General features: G+C 38.9%; 1 protein-coding gene across 5 annotated transcripts in view; it reads right to left on the reverse strand.

Moving 5' to 3' along the window:
- MXI1 (MAX interactor 1, dimerization protein) overlaps positions 1 to 20,706 on the reverse strand; it is a 98,286-nt gene that overhangs the window by 2,857 nt on the left and 74,723 nt on the right. For 4 of the 5 annotated variants that reach the window (XM_060171350.1, XM_007530289.3, XM_007530303.3 and 1 more), the window contains 2 exons: positions 6,468 to 6,582; positions 5,715 to 5,886 (listed from right to left, as the gene is read on the reverse strand). In XM_060171350.1, the coding sequence (XP_060027333.1) occupies positions 5,715 to 5,886; positions 6,468 to 6,582 (287 nt within the window). Of the gene's footprint in view, positions 1 to 5,714; positions 5,887 to 6,028; positions 6,283 to 6,467; positions 6,583 to 20,706 lie in introns of those variants that run through there. The other variant, XM_060171351.1, reaches the window with a different exon arrangement.

Raw genomic sequence — 20,706 nt, forward strand, 5'->3', positions numbered from 1 at the left:
GACTACTAAGTAACCAAAATCACTGTCAGTTATTGTAAAGTGGACTCTAAAGAATTTGTGTTTTAATTCATCAGAGTTTTTCTGCATTAAGGATAGCTTGAAATGAGGGTATACACACACAACACAGCTAGTACTATCTTGTCAAATGTAAAGGGGCAGTCTGGAAGGGAGTTCAGCAGGTAGTCTCAGTTATGTTTTGTTTTCTCCCTCTCCCATTCCTCTCTCTTTAATTAACAAGTAAATAAATAAATCTTTTAAAAAATAAAGGGTAGTTGAAAGACTGAACTCAAAATTCTTTAATTCTCTTCAAGCAGACTCAAAACTTGCTATTTCATATTTGGCACTGGCTTTTTGGATTCACACTGATCACAACTCCTTTAGGAAAAGCGAATTCTTATTCAGCCTAAGAAGAAAGAGTAAGTTATTTCAAAAAGAAAAATTTTCAAAAGGCTTGTTGATTCACGTTTTAGCGATCTCTTTTGAACATGAAGGCAGCTGTCCAAACAAGCTGTATAAATAACAGTTTGAATTCATAACTATTTGTTTCATATCTCTAAAGCTTCATAGACTATGTAGTGTTTCTTAGTACCACAGATGTCCAGCCTCTACAACTAGGAAGTAAAATTAAGACAGAATATACAGAACTCAATGAAAACTATGTATAAGAGACTGCTCTATCCCAATGGACTACAAATGTTACTAAAAGTCACCTTTATCAAAGAAAGAATATTACCAGGTAAGAACAAAAGGGTACTCAATAAAGAACTAGCACACTCGAGTGCTAAAAAAAAAGGACTATAATGATGAAGATCTACCCTTTCTGAAAACTGGAGGCAGGTAGGTACACAGTGGAGAGGGTAATAAAATTAAAAGTTTAAAACTTGACAGTGTCAAACAGCTAGTAAGCAGAAGAAAAGCTAGGACTAAATTCTGCTTCCTAATTCAGGATTATTTCTGCTAGACCTCATTCTCACTCAGAAATGTGCCACATCCCTTGAGGTGCTTGCTGTTGCCTCTGGTAGACTTGTTCTTCAAAACTGAGTACCACATGAAAAAATAAACTTTTGGGCAGGGGTAGATAGTATAATGGTTATTCAAAGAGACTGTCATGCCTGAGGCTCCAAAAAAAAAAAACTTTTACACAATAGAACAACAAAACCACGGACTCCTCAGTTGTTAAAAGGATCAAAAATCAATTTGAAATACTTTTCCTTACAGAACCCATGTAGCATTAGAAACAAAATAATAGAATGGATGGAAACACATTTAGTACATTAAAATATATTTGTGCATAAAATAATAAAAAGCAGCAAACCTTTCTTACCCAGGAGATTGCCTAAGTACCAAACTTTACTCAGGAAATTGATTTTTTAAAAAAATCATTTACTCTAGCTTTTCTTTCTTTTTTGCCTCCAGGGTTGTTGGGTGCCTGCACTATGAATTCACTGCTCCTGGAGGCTATTTTTCCCCTTTTGTTGCCCTAATTGTTGGATAGGACACAGAGAAATGGAGAGAGGAGGGGAAGACAGAGAGGGGGAGAGAAAGACACCTGCAGACCTGCTTCACTGCCTGTGAAGCGACTCCCCTGCAGGTGGGGAGCCGGGGTTCGAACTGGGATCCTTATGCCGGTCCTTGTGCTTTGCGATCCTTATGCCGGTCCTTGTGCTTTGCGCCACCTGCGCTTAACCCGCTGCGCTACAGCCCGACTCCCTACTCTACCTTTTCTATATGATCTTTATTTCAGTGTTACAAAAAGAATCACTGAGGATATATAATGTTCCTTATGTAAAAGAGAAAGCAAAATAAATGTCAGAAAAATCATAGAACTAGAAATCATAATTTTGTGACACCTAATGAAATATTGAAGAGGGCCAAAGTCATTCCTTTTCTTATTACCACAAGTATTTCCTCTGGGGCATGGTGCCTGCACAATGAATCCACTGCTCCTGGAAGCGATTTTCCCTTTTTCTTTTTAAATGTTTTATTGTCTTTATTTATTTATTGTATAGAGATAGCCAGAAATTGAGAGGGAAGGGGGTGATAGGGAGAGAGACAGAGACACCTGCAACACTGCTTCACCACTTGTGAAGCTTTCCCCCTGAAGGTGGGCTCAAACTTGGGTCCTTGTGCATTGTAACATGTGCTCAATCAGGTGCACCACCACCCGACCCCTCCCTTTTTGATAAAAAAAAAATTAAGAGGGAAGGGGAAATAGGGAGAAAGAGAGACACCTGCAGCACTGCTTCACCATTTGTGAAGCTGCTCCCTGCAGATGGAAACTAGGGTCTTAGTTTAGCCCCAGGTCCTTGTACTGTGTGAACTCAAAGAGGGCACCACCATGTTTCACCCCAAATCATTAGTGATTAGTGACCTGGGGGATGGCACAGTGGGGAGTGATGGACTTGTCTTACAAGCATGATGTCCAGAGTTTGAGCCCTGGCATCTCATAGGCCAGAGTGATGCTCCAGTTGTTTATCTTCTCTCTCATAAATAAATCTTAAAAATATCATCAATGTGGGAGTCGGGTGGTAGCGCAGCCAGTTAAGCGCACATGGCGCAAAGCACAAGGACCGGCATAATGATCCCGGTTCGAGCCCCTGGCTCCCCACCTGCAGGGGAGTTTCACAGGTGGGAAACAGTTCTGCAGGCGTCTATCTTTCTCTCTCCCTCTCTGTCTTCCCCTCTTCTCTCCATTTCTCTCTGTCCTGTCCAACTACAATGACATCAATAACAACATTATAACTACAACAATAAAACAAGGGCAACAAAAGGGAAAATAAATAAATATTAAAAAAATATCATCAATGATATTATTAAGACTATTAAGTGAAAAGTTAATATATCTATATAAATGTATAAATGACATCACATGAACACAGTAATCAATTTTATTTTTTTATTTTTATTTATTTTTATTTATTTTATTTTATTTATTTATTCCCTTTTGTTGCCCTTGTTGTTTTATTGTTGTAGTTTTTATTGTTGTTGTCGTCGTTGGATAGGACAGAGAGAAATGGAGAGAGGAGGGGAAGACAGGAGGAGAGAAAGATAGACACCTGCAGACCTGCTTCACCGCCTGTGAAGCGACTCCCCTGCAGGTGGGGAGCCGGGGTTCGAACCGGGATCCTTATGCCGGTCCTTGTGCTTTGCGCCACCTGCGCTTAACCCACTGCACTACAGCCCGACTCCCCAATTTTATTTTTTAAGTGATACACACACACAGACACACACACACAGTCTCAGGGTTATCACTGGGGCTTGGTGTCTGCACTATGAATCCACTGCTCCTGGAGGCTTTTTTTTCCCCCACTGTTGTTGGATAGGAAAGAGGGAAACTGAGAGAGGAGGGGAAGACAGAGAGGGGGAGAAAAGGATAGACACCTGCAGACCTACTCCACAGCTTATAAAGTGACCTCCCTGCAGGTAGAGAGCCAGGGGCTCGAACCAGGATCCTTGCGCTGGTTCCTGTTCTTTGTACTATGTGTGCATAACCTGGTGCACCAACTGCCTGGCCCCTCACATAATCAGTTCTGTTTTTAGAGTGGGTCAGTTAGCTAGACGTGATACTGGTGGTACGGCAAGTACATAAGGTCACATGTATTCTTGCCTGAAAATAGCTTTTTTTTTTTTTTAAAAAAAAAAAGGATCTAAATTTAATCACTAGATCTACCAACCAGTTTTCAGGAGATCTTAGGGACAGAGGCACACGTCTGTCTTTTTTTGTCCTTACTGGGCTATCAGTACTTCTCTGGGTTTGTTTACTTTTCATACACAGACAGGGAAAGGGGAAAGATACCACAACACATTAAGTCTTCCTCCATTGCAGTGGAGGCTGGATTTAAATCTGGGTCATAAAAACAAACACACAAACAAACAAAGAAACATGGGTTGTGCACATGACAAGGCAGACACACTATCTAGGTGAGCTATCTTGCTGGCCCAGAAGAACATACTAAATGGCATGATAGGGATTCATTCAGCCAGATCCAGAATGTGGGTAATTTTATTAAATATGACTGAGTTTTGGGAGCTAGGCAGTGGTGAACCTGATTGAGCACGCATGTTGCCTGGTACAAGGGCTCAGCTCACCCCTGCAGGGGGGAAGCTCCACGAGCAGTGAAGGCAGGTGTGCAGGTGTCTCCCTTTAGAAATCCTATCTTGGGGTCAGGTGGTGGCACACCTGGTTATGTGCATATATTACCACATGCAAGGACCCAGGTTCAAGCCCTTGGTCCCCACCTGCAGGAGGAAAGCTTCATGAGCAGTCAAGCAGTGTTGCAGGTGTCTCTGTCTCTCTCTACCTCTCCCTCCTTCTCAACTTCTCTCTTGTTCTATCAAATAAAATAAAGTTTAAAAACTATATATTAAGGGAGTCAGGCGGTAGCGCAGCGGGTTAAGTGCAGGTGGCGCAAAGCACAAGGACCGCCATAAGGATCCTTCCTGGTTTGAGCCTCCGGCTCCCCACCTGCAGGGGAGTTGCTTCACTGGTGGTGAAGCAGGTTTGCAGGTGTCTGTCTTTCTCTCTCCCTCCTCTCTCCATTTCTCTCTGTCCTGTCCAATAACAATGACATCAATAACAATAATAACTACAACAATAAAACAACAAGGGCAACAAAAGGGAATAAATAAATAAAAATATATTTTAAAAAGACATATACTGAAGCATTCAGGAAAATAAATTATTTAAGTTGATTTAAAATACTCCAGAAAAATGGTGAGGGTGAGGATGGTGGCAAATAATGAAACAATAACAATGACAGAATGTTTGTAGCTGATGAAACTGGGTTACCAGCTCATCAGCTCATAAGAGTTACTCTATTTTAATGTATTATTTTAAATTTCCATAATAAAAAGTCAAAAAAGAAAAAAGTAAGTTTCTTTTTATTTGTTATAGAATCCTTAAGGTCTTGTGAGCTCTGTTTCCACAAACATAAAGTTTAAAATCACCAGAGTTTGTGTCTAGGATCTTTCGTTGCAATGTAAGGAATTATTAATGAGCAGTCAGTAAAACTCAGTTCTTTGATTGACTTCTGTTATTTGATTTTGCTAAAAACAAATGTTCTGAGGCATATTTAAAAAGAGAAGTGAATAGGGTACAATAATGAAACATTTCAACATCATTTATCTTCCTAATATAATGAGTTGATAAGGGTCCAATCATGTGGAAAAAAAAACAACCCAAAAACCAGACAAACCCAAAGTAAGGGGTATTATATAAAATAACTAGCCAGTATTCTTTGTGGCCACAAAAGACTAGCTGATGCAGTTTGAGAATACTCCATTTGGATCCTAGATCAAAGAGCATTAATTGAGAAACTGCTTAAACTTAAGATCAGATTAATATTACCATGTGTGTACTAATTTTCTGGGATTTATAACTGTTTTATGAGTACATGAGATAGTAACATTAGGGGAAGCTGAGTGAACTGCTATATAAAAATTGCAATTTTTCTGCAAGGAAAACTTTACAGTTTTCCTTTAAGTCTAATAAAATTACTTCAGAGTAGAAATTTAAAATGTACATTTGTATTTAAGAAGAAAAAATTGTAACTCATACTGGGATTGTCGGAGCATACTGTGACTGCATACCATCTAGAATGTTACAGTGTTGTCTAAAAATAAGAGAGCACTCAGCTTGTCTCTCAAATCACCTGCCCCGAAGTCCAGATAGAGAGCTGTGAGGTAGCTCATTAAGGAGGAAGCAGACTGCCTACCTCGCTCTGAATCAGAACGATCTGAAGAAACAGTGGATCCGATGCTGTCCATTCGTATTCGTTCCATCTCCTGGGGACCCTGCAGCTGTTCTAGCCTCCGCTTTAAAAATCTCTGTTCTCGTTCCAAGTTCTCTAGCTGGTGTTGGCTCTTTCTTTCAGCTTCTTCAAGTTTCTGAAATGATATTTAAGTTTGTATACAGATGAGTGCGAACAATAAAACTTATTTCAACCTACCATCTCAAAAGACTTACTTGGTTGAGAAAACGTGAAAAAAACACGTGCTTATGTATATAAAACACATAAATGCATATCTTAAACATAGAAAGTAAGTTTATTCACTGTTTGTGAGGTGCTGTGTGTGATACATGCATTATTAGAATAGAACAGAATTCTCAAGGTCTTAAGGTTTTGTGAAAAAGAAACTTGCTCTGCTGTGCAGTTTGATGGAAAAATACTGGGGATCATGCCAAAGGAAGTCATCTCCACTAGAGGGCACAAGTGCCTTCCTTCTGGGCGTCAGCAGAGCGATTGTTATTTTCCTAGTATTCCAACTCTTTAAATGGCCACGCTGTCAAAACAATTCAGTTTAATCAGATTTTGCTGCTTTTATATTAGCTGATATATATATGTATATTTAGAAAGGTTTCTCTTGAGGTCTGTTGATAAGGAGGGCATGGTGAACTAGCTGATATATAGCTGATTATAATTAGCCAAGATTGAGAATCATGCAAATACGGAAGTAAAGCTTCTCACCTTGATATGTGCTTTGGCTTTGTTAAGCAAACCAAGTGTTGTGTGCCTGGTACAGTCTGGTCCTAGTGGAATCAGAACTTTTAAGCGTTCTAAACACAGGCGCAGATGAGCTCGTCTAAGAAAGATAAACAGACCAAAGAAAAAACCATCAAATTAGCACAGCCTGAACATTCCACTAGAAACATCCTAAGACCTACATTAAGACAATCAGTAATTTGTACATGATTCAGTCTACATGTCAGTCTCCTCTTCCAATTAATATTTGTTGTTCCTGAAGAGGCATCATGGATCCAGACACTTTTTTAGATGGGGGAGGGGAAGGGCATCACAGAGTGAAGCTTTTCCCTGGGCTGTACTGCTCCGATGTGGTATACTGCCAGTACTAATGGGAACACAGATGCCCTCCCATCACGAGTAAGCTATCTTGCTGGTCCCCATCTAATTCTTTTTTAAACATATATAGTCATAGGCTTATTTTCTCTGAAGATTTATTATATAAGAGAGAGAAAGAGAGAGACAGAGACACATCAGAGCATCAGTCAGATAGGTCTGGCCTATGTGGTACGAGCCATAGACATGGAAGACCTGTGCTCTACTGCTAAGTTATCTCCTTGTCCTATTCCTTTACCTCTAGTTCTTCAAAGTATCTTTGAAAGCAGACATTCTCCATGCTTTTCAGTCTCTTCCATGTCTTACACTCTGAAGATACGATCACAGCAGACTATTATACCAAATGGTAATTTCTGTCAGATAAACACACACACAGAGACACACACACAGACACACAGAACTGCTCAGCTCTGGCTTACGGTGTTGTGGGTGTTTGAACCTGGGGGCTTTGGAGCTTCAAGTGTGACAGCAGCCTCTTTGCATAATCATCATGCTATCTAGCCCTGATCGATACAACTTAATTTTGAACTTGCCCCCATTAGCTTTTGCAACTGTATTCATATGCAAATGGAAAGCATTGTATTTTTTATTTGATTTTTTATTAGAACTTTATTTGATTTTGAATACTTAAAAAACCATTAACAGGGGTTAGTGGTCTTCAACTGGGGTATTCCAAGGAGGTATAATGCTTACAGATTTCCATTTCCTTCCTCCCACCTGAGACAGACACACACAACTCTCTCTACAACAGTACAAGTTCTACAGTGCTGTGTATTATGTACCAGGTTGAACCACACGAAATTCCTGATATCCAACCCATTCTAACATAAAGATGGTAACTTCATAGGATCTAACACAACAGAAACACCAAAATTCTATGACCAAAGGATAGAATTAGACTAAATATATGTCCTATGATCAGTTCTAGCCACTTAAGCAACAATTCATCAAAGTCCCCTGCTTCCTAATATCTAAATGTACCAACTGATCAGTTTCTAATTTTATTTCCTTCCTACCCCCTTTTAAATATATTTTAATTTTATTTATTTTTGTAGAGAGGCAAGATAAATTAAGAGGGAAGGGGGATACAGAGAAGCAAGAGAAAGAGGTACTTGTAGCACAGTTTCACCAATTATGAAGCTTCCCCTTGTAGGGGATTTGAACCCAGATCCTTGCTTATTGTAATGAGCACACTACCGGGTGTGCCCTCACCCACCCCCAACCCCCTCTTTTTTACTACCCACTTTTAATTTTCTACACATGGAGATAAATCAGTAACAAAATTTATTACTTTGTCATTGCATTTTCCAATTCTCTAATCCAATCCACCCTTCCAGTGGGCAAATTAGGGAAATTTTTTCCTGAAAATGAGAGCTATGGGTCACATTGGTATGCCCATCTATATCTAAAGGAGCGAATCATGGTGGGTTCTGAGTACAGAATTCCATCCAAGAATAACACTAGTCCACATCTCTGATTCTGTACTTTCTAAGGTGTAGTATCATTCAGCACTTAATCTTATCTGAATTTATATGAAAAGAAAATTCACATATGTGTTCATAATTAAAGAGCTATATAATTGAAAATTTAGTCACTGTCACACCTGTATCAAGAACAAAAATATCTTCCAATTTCCCTTCAAAATGACTAAAATGATTTGACTAGTTCACCCACCGAACAATGGTTTGTCTGCATACATAAAGAATAATGTTAGGTGGAGTTCTCAAATGCTAGCAGTTTGAAAGAGGAGTAGGAGTCGGTGGGACTCTCAGTTATGTCACTGACAAGTAGGATGATTAAAGGTAGTAAAGTCAGAGGTCTGGCTGATGAATTGTCAAGATTCTTCCAGGGCCCACTAGCCCAATTATAGTTAAAGGTCAATTAGTATTTCTATTTCAAATTTCTTTATTGAGTCTAATAACTCAATTCTAATAACTGGCACCATGCTGAAACCTAACTAACATACCTGATGTGAATAACGGAGGTAAGTTCTCTAAGGACATATCAGTGGATTCCCTGTAATGAGAGTTCATTTATTTTTTACTCCACCAGAAGCATCTATTTTTTACTGAACTAACACTGATTTAACAAGATCATATTGTTTGGGGGTACAATTTCATCCCTCTTGAACACAATATATTGCTACTCTAATCTACCATGCCCCCAAATGCCAATATCCCTACAAAGTGAGATTAATAATTTTACTTTATTTATTTTATTTATATTTTTTAACCAGAGCACTGTTCAGCTCTGGCTTATGGTGGTGCGGGGGATTGAACCTGGGACTTTGGAGCCTCAAGCATGAGAGTCTGTTTGCATAACCATTATGCTATCTACCCTCGCCCAAGATTATTAATTTTAATATCAATTTCTTCCCCTGCTGAGTTACCAAAAATTACAAAATTATTAGCAAAATTTATATATATATTTTTTTATTTGATTTTTTTTTTTTTTTTTTTTTAGAACTAGAACACTGCTTAACTCTGGCTTAACACTGGTGCTGGTGACTGAACCTGAGGCTTTTGGTACTTCAGACACGAAAGGCTTTTTTTTTTTTGCATAACTATTATTCTACCTCCCCAGCTCAATTTTTTTTTCACTTTTAACTAGAAAACATCTCAGGTCAGCATATCACATAATCACATAGTGAATGCTTTTGCTAAGTAAACTAAAAAGGACAAAAGTCCATAAGTGAAAAATACCATTAAACTTTGCATTAGAAGTTATTATAGCATATCTCTAACAACTGCACTCACATGACATGACTAGAGTGTGAAGAAAGAGACTGGTGGGCCTTTTGTTAATAAATTGAGGCTATCAAGCGGCTTCTGAATTCAGTCATCTAAAAAAAGTAACAAAACAATGAACTAGTATAGTTAACAAGTATGGTACCATAAGAAAAACTTCTCAAGTTTTTTTTTTTTTTTCCTGTTCATTTGGCAACAGCCATGTTGTTTATTTCTTTTTAAAAATTAAAAAAAATATTTATTTATTCCCTTATGTTGCCCTTGTTTTTACTGTTGTAATTACTATTTTTGTTATTATTGTTGTCATCATTGTTGGATAGAACTGAGAGAAATGGAGAGAGGAGGGGAAGACAGAGAGGGGGAGAGAAAGACAACTGCAGACCTGCTTCACCACTTGTGAAGCGACTCCCTTGCAGGTGGGGAGCTGGGGTTTGAACCGAGATCCTTATGCCGGTCCTTGTGCTTTGCATCACATGTGCTTAACCTGCTGCACTACCGCCCAACTCCCTTCAAGTTTGTTTTTTTAATTGATGCCAGATTTTCATTATCAGATTGGAGATTAAGAAACTTCAAAAAGACTCCTTACTATCTAGGCTCACAGTAAGGGAATAAACAGGTATGTCACTTTTTTCCTGTCTTGTGGGATTTATGCTGAAGTCATTAAAAATCTAAACAGAAATATTCAAATGCCTATGTTTTATCTCTCCTTCTGAAAATTATTCAGCTATGTTTATTGCACTACTTTTGTATACTCAGCAATGTTCTAGCCACTTGACTGGGTGGCATAACTAAAAGAAATTGTAAACTATAAAAGTAATCTAGACTATAGAACAAACATTTTTGTTTCACTTGGTTTATACTGAAATAAGTCATATAGATATTAAGGCCAACAGAATCTGAATAAAAGGAGAGACTGTAATTGGAGGTGGGGGGAGACTTACAAAAGAGGTTGCAACATGACTTTGGACTTGAGGATTATTAAATCTGGAGGTGAAAAAAGCAAGTATTTTCAAGGTAACTAAAAGATAAAAGGCCCAGCAGAAATGAGGGCCAAGTTTAAATCTAAAATGAAAAATACTTTATTTCATTCAAGAGAAAACAATTGAATTATCATTCTATAAGGTGCCTGATGCCTAGGAAGTGGCTCATGCTTTGCATGAAGTCTATTTTGCATTGTTTGAGGACATTTTTTTTTTTTTTGGCATGGCTGACCCCTGAATATGTCTAGAGTGGCTACTGGTTTCTCACAAATAGATCTTTTTGTTTTTATTTTTTATAAAGACAGAGAGAAAGTGAGAGGGATAGAAGGAGAAAGAGAGAGACACCTGCAAACCCACTTCACCACTCTTGAAGCTTCCCCTGTGCAGGTGAAGACTGGAGTTTGAGCCCGGGCCCCTGCGCATGGTGACATGTGCTCTGCCCAAGTATGGCCAGTACCCCACCTCTTAAATCTCTTTTTTTTTTTTTTATTTTTAAACAGTTCCTTAAGGAAATAGCAGCCCTAGTCAGCAGATCAGCAATAACACAGTCAAATCAAGAGTTGCCCCTGCTAAGGGAGTCAAGGTGTAAGTGATATCTAAATGGGGAAAGATAGTTGGCCTCCACACCATTTATTATTCACCAGTATTGAACATCTTTTTCAGTTACAGTCTTACAAATGTGCTCTAAAATACAACTTACAAAAAAAAAAAGTTATCATGCCTCACTTTATATTTATTTATTTATTTATTTATTGTGCTCGGTTCACGCTCCTGGTGGCCATTTTTTTCCATTTTATTGAATAGGACAGAGAGAAACTGAGAGGGGAGTGAGAGACAGAATGGAGAGAGACAGACACTTTCAGACCTGCTTTGCTACATGTGAAGCATTCCCCCTGCAGGTGGAGAGCTAAGGGCTCGAACCTGGATCCTTGCACTTAGTACTATGTATGCTTGACTGATTGTGCCACCACCCACCCCATCCCCCATTTTCTATGTTTTTAAGTACAACCCTCCACAACAGAAAACAGGTGAAGGGTGAAGGATATCACCTGCTTTCTTACAGGGAAAGTTGGGATCTGTGGAGGATAAGTGTCATTTCCTCTAGTTTTTTAGTCTGAGCATGAATCTGGCATTTGGAGAGTACAACAATAAAGGGTTAATGGCAGTTGAAGGACAACAGCTTGATAAAAAAGGAGACAAGCTTTTCAAAGCTGCCATCCAAATATTGCATATTGCTCACATATTCTTCTTAGGTGCCACTCAGGTAAATCCATCCAAGAGCAATGATACACCTCGTGATCAGACTTTGGGAAGTTCAATCCATCCCCTCAATGTTTACATCTCCCTCTCCCTCTCCCTCTCTTTCTCCCCAGCACATGTATTGCAACTCTATGACAAAACCCTTCTTCCTGACAATGGTGCTGTACTCCTCCTCCACAGTCTCCCTGCTGGTAACCAGATTGCAAGCTTAACCACCAACGACCTAGAAAGGCGTATCTTCTCATGCCATCTGGTCCTTTCTTTTCTTGCCTTCATGCTCATGTGACTGGTGGCCCAGAAGCCTCCTGCACAGGGTTGCCAAATCATGGTAGCTAAAGACAGTGGGATAAGAAAAACAGGACAAGATAGAATGGGGGGAAATTATTTGATTTGAAAATCCTTATACAGTGAGAATAAATATCTTAAGATGATGTTTTTCTAACCTCCAACAAGTGGAAGAACTGACATAAAGAACAAGGGATCATGAAAAGGCCTGGTCCTGCACCTTTAGCCAAAATAGGGAATGAAGGTCAGGGAAAGTTAAGGCTGTTGCTCAGAATGTTCTAAGAAGATGAGGCTAAGAACCAGCCAGGGATACTTTAACGATGACTCTTTAGTCACTATCAGGCCACCCCATCAGCTGGGGCCCTATTCGGGGAGTCCTGATTCCCAGACATGATGGGCCTAGACCTCAAATAAATCCCTCTCTCCATTGTTAGCGGTCATCTCTATCAGAAACAACAAAATAGACCCCTTTGTGGGTCCCACATAGGACCTTGCCCTCAGCTTGGATCAACAACGGTAGAGAATGTTACATCCTCCGAAGAGAGGTTGGACAATATACTCTATGCTACACCTGAGGAAGATGGGTTGATACTGGGGCAGCTTGGAATGTTCCTACTCATGACCACAGAATGTGAGCTCAGATCTACGGGGAGGCAGAGGTCACATAGGCTCCTAAGCTGAATATAGGCCCCAGACCAAATCAAATTGATGGGGTTTACAGTCAACAATATTTATACCTCTTTCCCATATTTGGGAGCTACTCTCTTCCCTGATGCAGCTTTCTGTCCCTTTTCCAGTCATGACATCACCTCCCCAGACAATAACTTGGATCCACCTACATATCAGATTTCAGGTTCAGGGAAACAACAACAACAAAAGCTAGTATAGCCACAGGCCCTTTGGAATATAGCTAAACTAGGCCTACTAGCCGTCTACTAAATGGAGCACCCCCCCCCCCAACACTTCATCTGCACTAGTCCAGCCTTTAGGTCCATGATTGTGCAACAATTTGTTTGGCTTTGTATGTTAACTCTCTTTTCAGCCACCAGGTTCCAGATGCTAGCATGATGCCGACCAGACTTCCCTGGACAGACCACCCCACCAATGTGTCCTAGAGCTCTGCTTCCCCAGAGCCCCACCCTACTAGGGAAAGAGAGAGAGGCAGGCTGGGAGTATGGATCGACCTGCCAATGCCCATGTTCAAGGGGGAAGCAATTCTAGAAGCCAGACCTTCCACCTTCTGCATCCCACATGACCTTGGGTCCATGCTCCCAGAATAGGAAAGCTATCAGGGGAAAGGAAGGGATACAGAGATCTGGTGGTGGGAATTGTGTGGAGTCGTACCTCTCTTATCCTATGGTTTTGTTAATGTCTCCTTTTTTAAATAAATAAAAAAAATTAAAAAAAAGAATCAGCCAGGGGGAAGATGGGGGGGTGGCATTGTAAAAATTAAAGAATTTGACTTGATATAACATGAGAAAAATTGTCGGTCCCTGGTTAGCATTTACTTAAGTTTTTACAACACACGGATAGCTGAGAAAAACTATAAAACAAAAATCCTACTTTATGTGAGGGCAGTAAAGCAAAAGCTAGGATTAGACACTGCAGCAGGAAGTGCCCTACCAGAAAACTGAAGTCTCCTAGATGAGAGGATGAGCAAAAGAATGGAGAGACACCAAAACACTTTTCTTTTCAAAGATACTGAGGTCTGTTTTAAAACAATGTCTGAAAGTGAGTTTTATTCCGGGAAAGAGGCAATTCCCAGAAACTGACCCTGTCTAAGACTGTCCTATCAAAATTACCCACAACTTCAAAAAGGGCAAGCCCCATGTGAGAAAAAGGAACAATTGCTGTCTGTTTGGCTTTTATTTTGGTAAGTGGGGATCATTTTCCCCTGAGGAAACTAATATTGCTTTTGACTTCAAACTTTGTAAACTCTATTGCCAAGCTGAAATATCACCAGATGTGAGAGGAAATGTCTTTATTACAAAATGGCCCTTCTTCTAGTTAATTATGACATGTGGAGCATAGGAAGCACAAGGTGTTATGGGAGAAGAAAGGAAAGAACTTCCTTTTAGAAGGAAAACAAAACAAAACTGCCAAGTATCACAGGATGACGTTTTCCAAGTTGTCTCTTGGAATTCTACTCAACAACAGGACAAAACAATTTAACCCCTGCCCAGCACAAACCCTGCACTGGTTGATGCCTTGAAGGCTTGGGCCTTTATTACAGCTTCTTTGCCTTTCATTCCTTCACTACAGGATACCAAGACTTTGCCAAGTAAATAAATCAAAATCAAAAACAAGTCAAGTGATATGGACAGTACTTGTATTTTCCTCTCTGTTGAATATTATGCAATGGGCTGTGAACCCTCCTTGAGCCACATTCCTCAAAGCAGCCGTGGCTCGGGGCCAGGTTTCCCAACTCCCTACACAGAACACTTTTGCACAGGATAGTAGTGAACTGGACACCCTATGCATTTTTATATTTCAGTGTTTCTCTAAAATTGGATTTGTTAAGAATCTTCTGAAAAATCTTCAAATACAAAAAAAAAAAAAAAGCCTGCCTCCTTTTCTAATGGGAAATCACATTTAAAATGAACCCAGAGCTATCAAAAACATCATGCTGCTCATGAATTTTATTTACAAAAAACAAATATGGTCATATTCTGCTGGTTAGCTTATTCTATTTGTGAAATAGGAAAGCTTAGACAAGCTCTACTCACAATATGGTATACAGTTTTATATGTTTCACTTACAACTTTTATATTATCTACTTCATAAAAAATAGACAATATATTAACTCCCAGATAGTCACCTGGCTAGCAGCAGAGCTAACTGTGGTGTCATGGGGCCCAATGACAACAAATTAAAACTAAGAGACAAGGGGCCAGGAGATAGCTCACCCAGTAAAGTGCACACCTGTATCAAGCACAAGGACCTGGAGACACATGGGAACACCAAGCAAAAGGGGAAACTTCAGGGAGTTGGGCGGTAGTGCAGCGGGTTAAGCACACATGGCGCGAAGCACAGAGACTAGCTTAAGGATCCTGGTTCGAGCCCCTAGCTCCCCACCTGCAGGGGGGTCACTTCACAAGTGGTGAAGCAGGTCTTCAGGAGTCTCTTTTTCTCCCCCTCTGTGTCCTCCCCTCCTCTCTCCATTTCTCTCTATCCTATCCAACAACATGACATCAATAACAACAACAATAATAACCACAACAACGATAAAACAACAAGGGCAACAAAAGGGAAAAAAACAGCCTCCAGAAGCAGTGGATTTGTGGTATAGGCACCAAGCCACAGCAATAACCCTGGAGGCAAAAAAACAAACAAGGAGGACTTCACAAGCAGTGGAGAGGAGCTGTGACATATCTCCTCTCTCTCACCCTCTATCTGGGGGGTTCCATTGGGAGTAGTAGAATTGCATAGGTTCAACTCTCTAGTGAAGGCAAAAAAAAAAAAAGGAAGAAAAAGGAATAAAACAAAGAAAGGAAAGAAAGATAAGAAGGAGGGGAAGAAGAGAAAAGAAAAGAAAAAAGAAAAGAAGAGAAAAGAAAAAGAAAGCCAGGGCCAAAGAGATAGCCCAGCCTGTCGGAACACCAACTGACATGCCCGAGGCCCCAGAGGCCCCAGGTTCAATACCTGGGGCCACATAATGCCAGATATGAGCAGTGCTCTGGTTGTTTATCCTTTTTCAAAATACATACATCTTAAAAAAAATAAATAAAATCAGTAAACTTGAGATAAACACACACTTGGAAGCCTTCTTAAAATCATTTTCTCCTAATAAAACCTAAGCAGCTCTTCAGATGGGGAACCAGAAGTATTTAAAGCCAGAGGTTAAATATTGTATGCCTTCTAGAAGTCATAATTTTCCTGAAAGATTTGAAAGGAAGCTGCTAGTTTGTATAAAAGCAAGCACAGATAATGCAAAGTGTACTTTCAAGATAAAAAGAAGACTTTAAATAAATACCACACTATTCCATGCTATTTCTTGGGACCTCCTGAAATCTGTTCAAACAGCTAAAGTAAATTCTTACAGACCACTATCTGATCTTGGAACATTTAAAACAATATTTCATTTATTTATTTTTAATGACAGAGATAAAGACACACAGAGAGTGGAGCACCGTCAGCTCTGGTTTATGATGGTGCTGAGGACTGAACCAGGGACTTTGGAGCCTCAGGCTTTCATGAAAGTCTTTTGTAGAAGCATTATGCTGTCTCTCCAGCCCAAACTTCAGAACATTTCTGAATCATAATTAGAACTGTATTTTCCAAACATTCAATGTGGGAGGAAGAGTGAATTGAGTGAGGAGACAGAAGGGGAGAAAAGGGAGAGAGATGTTTATGTCTGATAAGTTAGTGATGACACAATAGTGATATATTCTTTCACAAACTACATATTAGACACCGTGAGGGTTGAAGTTGTGTTTTGTCTTCAGATGCCAAAAATATGAAAAAGATGATATGCTACAGCACCAATTACAGCAGCCACTAGTACATAATGGGTTCTATCCTATTATGCCACTGAGCTAGATGCAATAAAGATTTGCTTTTTTTTTTTCTTTTAAGATACCAGGAGTAATTTTTAGCTGTCTGATGACACTATAATTTGATTTTTTTTCTCTTTCACTTTTCCATGCCCACTGCCCATATTCACATTCTTGCAAATCTCTTCCACCAACCAAACACACTTTTGTATTTATTGATCTCTCTAGCTGGAACGCCACCCCCATCCCACCCTGCTGTGGCCAGATAGCTGACTCATTTGTGCAAACCAACTGTTTCTTCCACAAGGCGTTCTTTGCCTCATTTCTCTGGTAATCCTTGGTTTTCACACTAATCATACTGTGTATATTAATTTTCATTAATTTTCTTTTAGTTAAAGATGTGCCCACATTTTAAAATCATTTTCATTCTTCTAATGTGGGGGAGGAGTAATGTGACAGTTCCTAGTGAATTTGTCTGGGTCTCTCTAATTCACTAAAGTGTAGATGTTAATATTGAGGTGTCAAACAGTACGATCAGATGGCAGGTCAACATTCACAAGACGTCGTCTTATGAATGCCAGGACTCCACACTGGGTTTTTTATGTGCAGCTGAGGTCACCACCAAAGATGACTACATGTAGAATAATTGACAATCTCCAACTTGATTTAGAGTCAACATCTCTTTCACAGTGAAGCAGAAGGCTAAGAATTGTAGCCGTTGCAATGAAATAGCTTATCAAAGTATTTACAGTAATGGGAATGGGAGGACTAGGACAACAATGTCAAGAAATTCACAGATAATTTTTAATCCTTTTGTCGCCAAATTAAACTTTCTGACCTTAGTAGGCAGCCCAGCAAGAAAAAAAAAAGAAAAGAAAGAAAGAAGATTTGTTTGGCTCCTGTTCTATCTATTATTGTTCAAGAAACAGTGACAATGACAAGCATTTGACAAGAAGATAACTGCTGAGGAGAAACTAGAAAAGAAAAAGTTGGAAAAAAATCAAATGAGAGGGGCAAGACTAAATTGAAAAAATATTTTTAAAACTATTGTTTATTTATTAATTTATCATTATTTTTACCAGAGCACTGCTCAGCTCTGGTTTATGGTGGTGTGGGGGAACTGAACCTGGAACTTTAGAGCCTCAAGCAGGAGAGTATCTTTGTATAACCACTATGCTATCTACCCTGGCCCTATTTTTAAAATCTTAAAAAAAAAAATTAGTTTTTATCTCATGCTGTAACAGGAAACTAGCATCTTCACAGTTCTACAAGATGTCAGGACTTCCAGTTGAAAATTCTATTGTAGGGTACATGAACAAATTGTGCTTTACTGTCCTGCATTCACCTCTAACATTAACCTCTGACAGTCTTGTTTGAAAAAAAAAAAAATTAAAAGCTGGCTTTAGAAGCATATGTTCTTCACTGAAACTCCCAGAAGGAACCCAGTCTCCAAAGTGATTTAACAGAAACTGCTCACTTGACATCTATTCTGCACTAAATTTAGCTCCCATGCATGCATTTTATCCCATGTCTTCTTATCTGTTTACTAGGATTTGAAAAAAAAAAAAAAAACCTTGATCATTCAGTCACCATATTTCTTCTCTGGTCACACAAGAACTTTCTGTATTCCAAGTTTCAAAGTCTGGGAAATAGGGCTGCATCACTGGAGGAAACAGTGGCAATTTGTTCTACATACAAAATAGCTTATTTTCCTTTGGCAACTCTCCAGAGGTTTGGGTGGAAGGAAAGGATACTCCTCTCTGGAGAGACCAGGGTTCTGAACCTGGCCTACTGTCAAAACTTAGCAGTGGGTGGGAGAGAGGTTGTTTTTTTTTTTTTTTAATTTAAAAAAAAAAAAGCTATTTATCGTTCACATCAATTTGGAGACTGATTAAAGATTTTGCATCATTAACAGTTTTTCTACTCATCAGCCTTTTGTTGGTGTTCATGCCTATTCTGGCAGCCCCCATTGGCTGATTTAATGGTACCAAGGGGCTGAGAAGTGTTGCTGTCCAAAAGAAAAAGCATTCTCTCACAGGGACTGGGAAGGCAATCTACAACCACAACAGTAGCTACTTGTTAATTTTCTATTTGAAACACAGTGATGTCAATAGTATTGTACCCTGCCAGCCACCATGGGGTAAAGTACATTTTGAAACCAAAACAAACTTCCTACGTGCTGGCAAGTCAGGTCTGAGACACAGTGATAATATTCTGGAAGACAGTGCACTTGTTTTATATACAAACTACATGCAATATGTACTAGTTTTCTCTTCCATAAAAGTGCACACCTAGTTCTCAGTCTCACTTCTACCCACACTCCTTAGCAAATGCTTCCTTATATCAAATTGTAAGAGGGAAATGAAGAAACACAGTTACTTATCTTTAATAAAATGGTGATCCTACGTAGCACAAATAGCATTCTAGAAGAAGGCTCTGTAGTGTACAAATTCCTTTAGAAACATAAGATGAAAATCTCTCTGTTTAAGAACGGTTCCACTAATAAGAAGCTATTAGTGTAACAGTTCATTTGAAGGAGTCGTATTTGCTTAGGAAGAAAATGCACCTTTTGCTAAATAGAGCAGAAACACTCTCGTCTAAGAACTAATGCATTCCTGGAAGATGAATATACATGATTTGTACTTACTATGAGTAGCCTGACATTAGAAGGTAAATGATTCAAGAATGGTGACCATGCTTACTACTGGCAGAAGGCAAAGGGTTTAGCATTCTTGGATATCTGCCAATTCAGCTAGAGCAGTTAAGGTTTATTTTAAAAGGCCCATTTTAATAGTTTCGCCAAAATCAAAATGCAAGTTTTTGGCAGGGTAAGATCAATTGTTGGCCAGTGTGCAATTTTTTTTTTTTAATTCCAAGGTATTTGTACGATATTTGGATCCTTTGGAAGAATAGGATTCACAGAATTTTAAACATTACTTATCCCTGCAAGAACAGAGAACTAATAATTCAGGTTTTTTTTTTTTATTTTTAAGCTACTTACATCTTCTAAAATCTCTCTTTCATTATGCCATATCACATTATTTTCTTTTTAATTTTTCTATTAAGGGGATTAATGGTTTATAGTCAAAATTAAAATACAGTAGTTTGTACATGCATTAACATTTCTCAGTTTTCCACATAACAATTCAACCCCCTCTAGGTCCTCTTCTGCCATCATGTTCCAGGACCTGACCCCCACACCTCCTGCCACCAGAGTCTTTGACTTTGGTGCAATACACCAATCTCACTTTATTTTCTGATCATAAAAGGTCCACCTGAAAAGTAGCTGTTGAAAGCTACATTTGAAGGCTGCCTCACTTAACACCTGGCACCAATTCTGGGCATGCTCTTTCTGATCAGGCTTTTATTTTTTCTTTTCCTTTTTCAGTGCTAAGGCACTAACAAATGAACATTCTTTTAAGTAGGTAGTAAGTGAATATACCTTAACAACCAATTTACTTTAATAAATCCTCTTTTGAAAAGGAAAAGGTATTCAATGGATTAACAACAAGCAGTACATCAGTAGTCTCCAAACGGCAAAGTTGCATTAAAAAAAAAAAAAAAAGATTCAAAGTCTGACTGGGTTTCAACACTGCACTTTTTGTATTTATACTTGTCTGATTCTTACTTTAACTGTCCTTTATGTAGTGCCAGGGCAATTTATAAGAATTAGAGATCTGATGTTTATGCATGCTATATGATTCTAGGCCTGACTCAATACCATCATAGTTTTTTTTTTGTCTAAGAACTGCACACACTTTGATTCCAGAAGAACAGCTCTGGAAAATCTTTTATAGCTTTGAGAAGAAGGAAAAGTCAGGTTAAAGGAACATATTCAATTTTGTTACCACCACCAATCAAAATTCTGGCTGTTATCAGGGTCAGTATGACTCTCTTACTAACTATATTTCAGTAACACAAAAAGCCAAAAGAGGTGATAAAGTGTATAGGTTAAGTCTATCCAACTTGGTTGTATTTCCCTTTAGATATTATGATATATAGATATTTAGATATATATATATTTAGGATTATGGTCCTAAAACATCACTCAGAATCATCAACATTGAAATTTGAGGGAACAAAA

Source organism: Erinaceus europaeus, chromosome 14, assembly GCF_950295315.1.
Source record: "Erinaceus europaeus chromosome 14, mEriEur2.1, whole genome shotgun sequence".
In the NCBI taxonomy this organism is placed as follows: Eukaryota; Metazoa; Chordata; class Mammalia; order Eulipotyphla; family Erinaceidae; genus Erinaceus; species Erinaceus europaeus.